Source organism: Ictalurus punctatus, chromosome 2 (genome assembly GCF_001660625.3).
Source record: "Ictalurus punctatus breed USDA103 chromosome 2, Coco_2.0, whole genome shotgun sequence".
Classification (NCBI taxonomy): Eukaryota; Metazoa; Chordata; class Actinopteri; order Siluriformes; family Ictaluridae; genus Ictalurus; species Ictalurus punctatus.
Window position 1 is genome coordinate 30,660,697 of NC_030417.2, and position 11,967 is coordinate 30,672,663.

An 11,967-nucleotide genomic window follows, 5' to 3' on the forward strand; every position below is an offset into this window, starting at 1 on the left:
ATTAAAATAAATAAATTATATATATATATATATATATATATATATATATATATATATATATATATATATATATATAATCTCAGCTGACCTGAACCCCATAGAGAATCTATGACAGACACCAGACCCAACAATACAGACGAGCTGAAGGCCGCTATCAAAGCAACCTGGACTTCCAGAGCACCTGAGCAGTGCCACAGGCTGATCAACTCCATGCCACACCACACTGATACAGTAACTTGTGCAAAAGGTGCTCCGACCAAGTATTGAGTGCATAACTGAACATACTTTTCAGAAGGTCAACATATCTGTATTATAAATTCTTTATTTGAATATTTTGAGATACTGGATTTTTTCATTTTATTTCCATGAGCTGTAACACAGAGGATGTAAGCTGTAATTATCAAAATAATAAAAACAAACAAAAAGTCTTAATTTGTGTAATGAAGCTAGAATATAATAGAATTAAATTACAGAAAAAAATGAACTTTTCCATTATATACAATTTTTTGAGATGCACCTGTGTATATATACTAAAACTGTTCAGTAGAGAAGATGACGGGCCAACATCCTCTATCAAGGTACCATACTGGATTACCATACCTATTACTGGAACCAGTAGGTTGAAGATGATTATCTAGCTTTAGTTATCTTTTCCACAGAAGACAGATTAGAAATAAAAAACAGTGAGCTATATGCCAGTATTAAGATACTACAGACATTAGTGTACATTATATTTTGATGCATTTTGTAACAGGTTGTTAAATATGGTAACAGCGTTGATTTGAGAATACTACTCAGGACAGGACAAAGTTTTATAAATAATCCTGTTTAATGCTTTGCTTTAGTCTTTAAATTATACATTTTTTTCCCTTAGCTACGTTACACAAAGAACACACTCAGACACACGCACACGCCTGCAATCACTACCTGCTGGCATCACATGAGGATCTGCAGATTTTGGGGAAATATTAACAGGGATTTTGTGCTTATTATAATGCCCGATTAAACAAGATTAAGGTTTGGCTCACTTCAGATGGCATTCACAGAACAGGTCTATGGTCTGTGGCAGATGTTTTTAATCCAACCCAATATTCTGGCACGTGTCTGTCAGGTCTTGTGCCCTCTGAGTGGACCAGCTGCCTATACTGGAGGGTGTGTAAGTCAGTTTGCAGGGTTTGTTATGATATATATATATATATATAACAACAGCCATGGGATGGTGTAACGTTCTCCGACGTTATGCCAAGCTACTGTTACCACCTCACAGTTGATTTAATTATAATAGCATGTACCTTGACCTTTTATTCATCCTATACCACAGAAATTAATTTTATTATTATTTAAAGAAGAACACACATGGAGTCGTCTCTCCCACTCATGAACTCGTGTTAACACATCTGGTGTTACGCATGTAATTAGATGTCCAATGCAATCTTGAGACAGCTTGCCGATCCAGCCATGAGAATGATTTCAATACGTTCTTCTTTCGTCAAAGGCATTCAGGACACAGGATACAGATTTTAAGTGTGTGAATTTATCCCTAATGAGCTTGCCGGTGGTGATGGTGGCGAGCAAAAACTCCCTAAGATGATATGCCTAAGAAACCTTGAGAGGAACCAGACTCAGAAGGGAACCCGTCCTCATCTGGGTAACAACGGATGGTGTGAAAGTAAAAGAAAGTTCATTATGGTTTTTATCCCAGCAACCACAGTGAGAATGTTCATGTGGAATTGAGGTCTAAAACCATTTCATGGGACTTCAAGCGGTACCATCCTAAGCAATCTCCAGGATGTAGCCTCCAGTTGATGAGAGCTCCATACAGATGTAGGGCATCAGAATGGATCAGGCAGGTCCGGAGAGCAGAAAGGGTCACTGGTATCTCCATATAATCATGTGTGGCTCGACAGAAGGAGAGAGATAGAGGGAGGTAAAGAGAGGGAGAGATTTTTAGGTATGCTTACTATCCCTTAATGGATAAGACTGTGTACTTTGTGTAAATGAAAGTCTATTCATGGTAAGCTTGAGTAAGCAAATATGTTTTCAGCCTAGACTTAAACACCGAGACTGTGTCTGAGTCCCAAACACTAATTGGAAGACTGTTCCATTACTGCGGGGCTTTGTAAGAGATAAAATAAAATATATATTTTTTCTTTTTATTTTACTCGTTTTATTCTATTACATTACCAGACGTTTAAATTCATTGCATTGATTTAAACTGCATTCTATTAATGCAAGGTGCTTTATAAATGATTTTTACCTTTATGCATGTCTGATATTTTTTTGGCTTTGTTGCAGAGAAACAACAAAAAGTTGAGGTCATCATAACCTTATCAGGCAGAAATCAAAATTTTGCAAAGGGCAACTAAGTCATTGTACCCAAACCTTGAATTGAAGAGAGCATCTACATGCATAAGACTGGAAATATAAATGAGATCGAAAAGGCTGTAAGTCTACAAATGTTAAACATTACAGAAATAGGCTCAGGGCTGTTATTCTCTCCAGGAGAGGTTTCACCAAATGCTATCTGAGAGGGGTGTGAATAATTTTGAAACCAGCATTCTGTAGAAAAAGATACACCAGTTGAGAAAACATTTTATTATACAACATCTCTAGCTATATGATTAAAATACCACCAGTTGTTTTTATGTATATTTGATTACATACATATATATTTTTTGCACATTTTCCTGGGTGCTAATAATTGTGGAGCTGATGTATATTGGGAAATACCCAAAGTTATGACCCAATTTTCCAACATTAGGACAAAGAAATGCATGTTCCTGATGTCATCCTTTATGCATGCACGTTGATGTATGTCAGTTAATCCACTCTGATCCACACACATATGCCATGTGCATCTTCATATAAATGTAAAATGATGGTAATTTGACTTTTATGAACTGGATAAACTGTGTATATGGGTGAGAGAGGCCTCAACTCACTAATATATCTGGAGCTGGTGGGAAAGCGTATGGAGATATATTTGATTAATTCTAGGAATAAACTAGGAAGTCTAGGAATAATTCATAGAACAGAACTGCATGATAAATGTCCTACACTGACGCATCTTAACTTTAACCAATTGTATTTAGAATAAGCAGTGCCATTGCATCCATATTATTTTTATGCTTCAAACTCTTCTTCCTACCAGCAAGCTGAGATTACATTCAGACCAGCAAGCAAACAAAGTGACAGACGGTCATTCATTTTCTATGTACATGTGTGACATGGAGCCGCAGTTTCAGTGTCAAGCAACAAAGTGACAGCATGATGAGCCAATTTGAGTAGAGATTTTCTCAATTCTTTGCAAATTTGGTATGATGTGGCTGAGTGATAAATCCAAATGATTGGTCGAATGATTCCTCAGACCGATCGAGTAGGTTGACATTTCTTCAGTTCACAACTTTAGTTCCTACCTCTAATTATTACTCTAGCTAGTGTGAATGTCACACTAGCTAGTTCATTATGGTGAGTATCATCTATCACACTGGACTGGGTTAACATTTGTTTCCTTTTCTGTAAACTGAATTTTCAAGCTGACAGCTTATGATGATCATCTGGAAGTGATCAATCATTTGTCAGCAAGTAGGTTAACTTGATTCAATACGTTGTTCATGTAGGGCTGTAGTGTAGCTGTATGTGCTCTCTGTGGTGCTTTGTGCAGCTCTCAGGTGTATGGTTTGGAACATGGCTGTGGGGTTGAGGTCAGGGCTCTGTGCAGATCACTCAAGTTCTTCCACACCAACTTTGGCAAACCATGTCTTCATGGAGCTCGCTTTGTGCACAGGAGCACTGTCATTCTGGAACAGGTTTGGGCCTCTTAGTTCCAGCGAATGGAAACTGTAATACTACAGCATACAAAGACATCCTATACAATTGTGTGCTTCCAACTTTGTGGCAATAGTTTGGGCAAGAACTACATATGGGTATGGTAGCGAGGTGTCCACAAACATTTGGCCATATAATGAAGCTATAAGACTGTAGCGCTAAAGCTAAATTAAATGTTTAGAGAATCAGAGCGTATTCTAGCCTAAACAGTTTATATATATATATATATATATATATATATATATATATATATATATATATATATATATATATATATATATATATATATATATAATTGTGTTATGAAAGCTAACTTTTTTTGCACTATAACACATTAACAAGTTACAACAGAATCACTTCTGGTTCAAAAGGCATGTAGGCTGGTTACGAGAAGCATTTTCTGCCCACAGCCTGTCTGCCAAATGAATAATGTAAATAGGAGTCTATCTATCAATCTCTGAGTCTCACCCTTAACTCCTGACCTCCACTTCTGTCCCTGTAACTTCACATGCTTTCTGAAACAGAACGGTATTTGTTAAAATTAGGGATTAATCCTAATTCGTACAAATAATTCAAGGGTGCACAGCTGTCAGCTACTGATTTAGATTTAGCAACCCCAGACGTAATTCATTCAGTGGAAGGGAGTGGGTGCTTAATCGCTCCAAATCAGGATGAATCCTCTAACTTAATATAGAATGTTCTATTTTATTACGACTCATTACATAGGAACTGTCACAGATATCCCTTCCAGTGAATTTTTATAATTATTAGGTTTTTTTTGTTGTTGTTGTTTTTTTTGGTCTATTGGTCTTGCAGTCTGATTATGATGATTTAGTTCATCCTGGTTATGTAATATTTTAATCCCCGTTTCGTTCAAAGAAAATTCAAGGAAAAAAGTTCTGTTTCCTTTTCGAGTGTATAAGCTTTGTAAAATATAAAAAGGCACATTTGTGAGGCCCAGCACTGAAATTAAACATTGTTTAATGTCTTTGAAAAGAAATGCAACATCAACTTCTTTATAAGACAGATACAGTATATGATATATTGATAAAATGTAAAATATATTGATAAAATGAAAGGATGTTATTTTGACTCACTTCTATGCCAATAAAAATATTAAATATTTAATAATAAATAATATTAATAATAATAATAAGTGAGCACCATATTTTCTGTCAGCTGAGGTATTTGTTTACATCTTACAGCTATACCGTCCTGTCCTAATAATCATAACCATAATTGAATGCTTTATTGTTTTATGTGTCTTAATTTAAACTCAGCAGTATAGCCTACATGTACATAAAATGCATACAAACGTGTAGTATGTAATGTAGTGTAGTAATCCATGCAATTGATATGATTTAAAGTCGATCAAGTTGAGGTTTACATAAGTTAGTCTTCTTATGTGAAAATTCACACAAACTCAGAAACATGAGTAGGATTTTTATGAATACCAACATTCTTGTGTAAACGCTCACACGTATGATTTATGAATAAAATCTGTTCGCATCCAGCGCGATAAATGAGACCCAAGATGAGCAGTGCTATTTGTCTGATAGCATTTGTGTTGCTTTTCTTCATCTGTTCTGTTAAAACCTCTTCATTCAAATCCGCTTCAATTTCTTCATTTTTTAATCTCGTGACATCATTCTGACAAATTCTGAAAGAAGAGAGACCAATGTTACATGTTACAGAGTCATATAGACAATAGAGGATCTTTATGGTTAGATATATTCGATTGCAGAATCTGTCTTGGTGTAGAAAAATGAAAAGTCTTCTTTATTATTTGGTAAGCGCTTCATCTCTTAGCAATGTATTCATTAATGCATGCAGCTACTTTTTGAAACACACACAGTAAAATGAACCCTTTCATGCATAAGGGTCACTACAGTGGACAGCTATTCAAATAAAATATTTTTTTTTTTTGGCTATTGCAAGGATTTCAATAGAATAACTGCATCACAGCCACTAGAGTGGACACTAATTCTTCATTTGAACGCATGTAGTCCACTAGAGTGGACACTTCAATACCTTTTTGAAAAAGGTATGTATGTAAAAATAAAATGAAAGTAAAACTATTGTTTATGCCTAAAGAAAAGTAAAAACACACAGAGAAAAAGAAATCCTTGATCATGCACAAAAGGGTTAATTAAAGATTGTACCATGCATTCAATGATATTTTGACATTTGCCTCTTTGTCAATTCACATCTGCTGTGCTCTTTTTGAAAGAGTTTTTAAACATATATTTCAGCAAAAAGAGTTTAGATTAATGATAATTTCACTAAAAACAAACAAAAAGCCCTAGCTGTTGTCTGACAGTTTAGATCATGTGACCTGCTGTTGGGCTACAGGTCATAACCCTCGGCCCACACGACTGCATGTTTGTTGTCGTATTGTATTTACAGATATTGCACATTATACAGCAGAGCAGGAGGCTATGCACTTCCCATTCCTGACAGTTACGTGACACTTCCCCTGTGTGTTTTGGGTAAATCAGAGCTGGCTAATTAAATCCATCTTGATTGATTTTTAATGCATATGTGTTCAGCAGTAAAATGCTTTCAGTATACTGTCTAAGTTTTATAGATATAATTTTTTGTTTTAAATCTACAAAATGTAAATTTAAACTGCATTTTATTACGTGTGTAATGTTTGTCTCTTAATGAATAATGAACGAATAAATATTATCTCTGTAATTATTTGTTCAAGTTATAAAAAATGTATTACATCATTTGATAAATGCCCAATAATCTAATTTTACAATATGGTGTGGTTTGTTCTGTTCTGTTCGAATATTGGTTGCTTTTTTTTTTTTTAAAGACAGTTATGCTGAATTAGATAGTTGGCATTATAAACTCTTTATACGTGTGCTCCTTTTAAAAGAGACACCTCTAAGGGTCTCTTCACAGCCCTGGTATGAATGCTTCATAAATGAGGTTTCAGTGTCAGCTTGGCTTGACCTGTGTCTTAAATAATATACTATGGTTTCAAAGTTAAAAATCTTTTTAATGAAAATGTATTTTTAGTAGGGAAAAAGGAAAAATAATATCTTCAAATGTTTGAGTGTAAAATATGAAGCACTGTGTGTACGGTACTGTTCAATTTATATAGTCATTTTGTCCAGTTTGTCTTGTGAGTGTGAGTGAAACGCTCACCTTCAAAGTCCACTGTACCATCTCCATTATTGTCAGCCTCTCTCACCACAGCCTCAATCTCTTTCCTGTTAGTGTTTTCCCCAAGCAGCTTTTCCATAGCATGCCTTAGCTCCTCAATAGTGATGGCGCCATCACCGTCCATGTCAAACTACACACACACACACACACACACACACACACACACACACACACACACACACACAAGTGGGAAATATGCTCTGTTAGCAGGCTTTCTCAAAGAACTAGTGAGATAGTGCTGAATATTCAGGTTGGTTCTGGATGTAATGACCTCTCACCTCTCTGAATGCTTCCTTTAGCTCCTTTAGGCCAATCATTCCAGCCGTCTCTGCTAAGAGCTTAGGAGCCATAATTTCCACAAAATCCTCAAAATCTACTTGGCCTCCAACTAGCACCAGAGATAGAGAGTGAGAGTTTTGTACAAACTAAAATATGCATTTATTATATGATGTAATAAAGAAGATACACATTAGAATCAACTGAACTTCAGGTATCTAACAGTTCACATAAGGTAAACAATGTTGCGGTATATGAAAGTGAAATAAGCATGTAGAAATCAAAACACACCCAGACACTGGATATTTCATTGTATCTTACGGTTCATATTGATGTTCTGGCTGAGTTCGATCAGCTCCATCTCAGTGGGCATGTATCCCATTGTCCGCATCAGGTTGCCCAAGTCTTTACAGTTGATGAGCCCATCCTTATCCTTATCAAACTCAATAAAGGCCTGTCGCAATTCTGAGTCATACATACACGCACAGTTAAAGAAATACTGAAGCATTTGTCAACCTAATCTCTATTCACCAGATCAGTTATTTATGTGGGATTACCACACTGGACAAGTTTCCCCGGTACTGAGAAGAGAACAGAAAACCTGTTTACTTATATTTACATTTACTTATAATGCAAGTCTAACAGCAGTTGCGGAATTCCGTAAATAAATACGGAACATACGAAAGGCATTTTTGTAAGTTTTTAGTGAAAAGTATTCGTGACATTAGCTCAAACCCTTCAGGATTGAACTACCTTTTAAACAAAAATAAATGTGTAGATATGTGTTACCAACATAGTTGTCTGACAGTCTGATGCATGGATACCCAACCTTCAGTAAGATGTACACTCAGCGTCCACTTTATTAGGAACACCTGTACAGCTGCACATTCATGCAGGTATCTAATCAACCAATCAGGCAGCAGCACAATACATAAAGTCATCCAGATACAAGTCAAGATCTGCAGTTAATGTTCATATCAAACATTAAAACGAAGATTAATTGTGACTTGGATCGTGGCAAGGCTGTTGGATGGGCTACATCCAGCAGAAGACCACATTGGTTTCCATTCCTGGATATCCATGCCTTGGTATCCAAGAACAGGAATCTTAGGCTATCATGAGCACAGACTCACCTAAACCTGACAGTTGAAGATTAGAAAAATAAAAATCACCTGGTCTTTGGGTAAGCCTGTGCCCATGATAGCCTCAGATTTCTGTTCTTGACAAGAGTAGAACCCACTGTGGTCTTCTGCTGTTGTAACCCATCCACCTCAAGGTTTGATGTTTTGTGCATGCTGAGATGCTTTTGAGGCCCTTTTCCTCTGACCTCTCTTATTAACAAAGGGTTTCCACTCACAGAACTGTCAGTCACACAATGTTTTGTGTTTTTCACACCATTCTGGGTAAACTTTGGAGACTGCTGTGTGTGAAAATCCCAGGAGATCAGCAGTTTATGAAATACTCATACCAGCCTATCTGGCACCAACATCCATACCACGGTTAAAGTCACCGAGATCACACTTTTCCCCGCAGTGTGATGTTTGATGTGAACATTAACTGAAGCTCTTGACCTGTATCTGCATGATTTTATGCATTGTGCTGCTGCCACATGATTGGCTGGATGGATAATTGCGTAAAAGAGCAGGTGTACAGATGTTCCTAATAAAGTGGCTGGAGAGTGTATATATAGTCATACATTTTATATGTTTATTGACAGCCTGCTGTTTGGTTTCCATTATAAGTGAATTTAGAGTGTCAAATATATTATCTGTGGTAATTGCACATGCTACAGGTGAAGTGGATAGAGATTGCACAGTATTCCTTCAAGAGGATCATGCTGTATATAGTACTAAAAAAAGGACTATGCAAGTGACAGTAAGAGAAATGCAGACTTTGGGAGTAAAGGAATACATGTAATGGCGTTATGTAATCAGGAAACAAAAAACTGGTAAGTGTAATCCATTACAGTTACGTCAAAAAAATCTGATTACAGGTACATTTTGTAAAAAATGGGAATACTATCAGGATTACAATTTTTTTCATTTAAAACACAAAAAATATTTTGAGATAATATAGACAGCTGCTTGATTATAGTTCTGGTTCTCTTTCGCCAGTCATGACTCACATGAGCAACCTCCTGGTGCATAAGCAAATAAATATTGCGCAAAGTTAATTTGGTAGAAATGAACACACATTGTTCTCTGAAATGTTTTTGTCAGGGTGACCGTATGTCCTATTTTTCCCGGACATGTCCTCTTTTTCAGACTTTAAAAAAGCGTCCGGCCGGGATTTCTAAATCTGAGACAATGTCCAGGATTAAGCTTTAGTTTCATTATGATGTGCTTATGGTTTAATACTGTATCATGTGTGCACATGTTTGCATTGCTTTAATCCCGCTCTGTAATTCCCACCTTCTCGAACTATGATTGATCGATTATAAAAGGCCTGCAGGAACTATTGGCCAAATTCCTGCCTCTCAACCTACTCTCAGCGAGCGCGCGAAGGTGAAGCGTTGCTATTTATGACATCAAACAGTTACTTGACAATAGCAGCAAATGACAGCTGTCCTGAGTCGAGACAATGCCCATGGCCTTATAAGGTCATTTTTAATGACATGTTCACATATTACTTCATATTACATGGCCATTCAAATGTGTAAATGATGGCAGAAGGTACACTCGTGGCATCTGATATTTTATTTTCCACGGACATTCAAAAGAATGTAGGAAAAAATGTGGGCAGAGCGAAAACAATTTTATTTAAATATATTGTATTTATGTGATGCTAATAGTGTATCTTTTTCACTGTATTAAAGTCTGCATTCAAACAAGATTTTTGGAAAACCAGAACATGGTCACCCTATCTTTTGTGAAGTAACGTTACCTGCATCAAGGACAGTGATCTTTTATTTATTTATTTCATTAAAACAAATCCAAACATTGAACATGTTAAGCTCTAAAATAAGCTCTAAACAATAGTATTTTAGATCATATTGCTTTTCTCTTGACTTTATTTACATATGTGACCTTGAACTAATCCAAAAAATAATTAGATTACATGACTTTCATATTGTGATACTCGGATTACGTTACTGATTGCATTTTTAAAGAAGAAATTTGTAACTGTAATGGAATACATTTTGAAAGTAACCCTCCCAGCCCTGGAGAAATGTGCTACCTTCTATCTCTTCAGCTACAAGTTTCCGCTCCTGTAAGGCAATTCACAGGCAACATTCAGTTTGCTGATTCTGTTATACATAAAACACACACACACACACACACACACACACACACACACACACACACACACACACACACACACACACACACACAGAGTGAATAAACACAAATACAGCTGGCATATTTCTACCAGCAAAATCAGTTGATTAACTGAAGGAAAATCATATAGACTCATTTTCAAAATTACTCTTTGGCTCTGTATAATGTGACATGTGAATAACCATGTGTTGTCCCACCCCATCACATTCGAGCCACAATGAGGGACATTAATATCGATTAACTAGCAATTCAGAAAATTACAGAAAGGCAAGAATGTTAATTGACTGCAGATTGATATTAAAAGTGCAGGCTGAAGGAACCTTGCAAAATAAAGTGATTGAAAAGAATCCAGAGATTATATTATATTATAGCAAAAGTGTGCTCTAATCACCAGTTCTGGATGTGACAAGAGACAGAGACATACAGTAGTACAGCCTGATGCACACAGACAGACAGGCACACAAGTACATGCGCAGAAATGTTCGGCCCCCACAAATGATAAAACTGAGCATAGACATACATACTTACAATGTTCTTCCCTCTCAGAAAGATGCAAGCTGGACCTAGACACACACGTGACTCCTCCTGGCCCTGAGAAAGCGAGTGTGTGAACATGTACGGCTGTGCTTCCATATGGATACTGTTGCAGTCTTTGGTAGGATTATGAGTAAAACTTGGCCAGCAATCTTGTGCGCAAAGAAACGACAAATTACTTAATAACAAATAAAGGAAATCAGTTTTTAAAGAAATCTTAATGCAGACAATATCACGAGGTGTTAATGTAATGAAAAAATGAAAATAACGCTTTCTCTCCTTTACATAAATACTGCTCACAGTATAGAGAACTGCGCTATACTATGATATGTTATGAATTCATGGTGCCCAAAGATGATAATTAAATACCTACAATGTCATGATCAAGGACAGATCGAATGCTAGATGATTTCATAATTATTTGTAAAATGTTGTGATATTTGCTATATTAAAGAAATACTTCCAAAGAATAATCTTTGTAAAGTTGCGAGTTTCTTTTTAAAACCTGTCACTCACCTGTCTCTTCACAACCTCGGTGTAAGTGAAGAATTCTCCCACTTATTGTCTGTGCAGAACTTGGTCTAACAGCACAAAGGTCAGACGTTCATCTCTGTCTGTTTGCTAGCGATGAATGATCAAAGAGAGAAAGTGAGAGAAAAAGAGTGGAAGTGAGAGAGAGAGAGAGAGAGAGAGAGAGAGAATCTGATTGGACATAAGGAGAGACAGATGGGGCAGGATTTTGTGACAGTGATGGATTTTGATTGAGGTACACCAGACTATCAGACAGTGTGTCAGTTCTAAGTGGTAAAAAAAATGCAATCTCATCTATTTTCTTTTCTTTTCCCCATCTCAAATCTACTTTATATAAGGACACAAT

At 36.3% G+C, this 11,967-nt stretch overlaps 1 protein-coding gene across 1 annotated transcript; it reads right to left on the reverse strand.

The window, feature by feature from the left end:
• Window positions 1-5,459: 5,459 nt before the first annotated feature.
• Window positions 5,460-11,189, reverse strand: cabp5b (calcium binding protein 5b). Its single transcript, XM_017485499.3, has 6 exons — window positions 11,085-11,189; window positions 10,456-10,486; window positions 7,600-7,743; window positions 7,281-7,390; window positions 6,985-7,132; window positions 5,460-5,488 (listed from the first exon to the last, which is right to left on the reverse strand). Exons 1-6 carry the CDS (start codon window positions 11,187-11,189, stop codon window positions 5,460-5,462), a joined length of 567 nt encoding a protein of 188 aa, XP_017340988.1.
• Between the last annotated feature and the right edge of the window lie 778 nt (window positions 11,190-11,967).

Coding starts and splice junctions, on each gene's coding strand:
- cabp5b (XM_017485499.3), bottom strand. CDS start 11,189: ATGGAAGCACAGCCGTACATGTTCACACACTCGCTTTCTCAGGGCCAG. Junction 7,391..7,599: donor CCAGAACATCAATATGAACC/GTAAGATACAAT, acceptor CTCTGGTGCTAG/TTGGAGGCCAAGTAGATTTT. Junction 5,489..6,984: donor TGGTACAGTGGACTTTGAAG/GTGAGCGTTTCA, acceptor CTCTTCTTTCAG/AATTTGTCAGAATGATGTCA.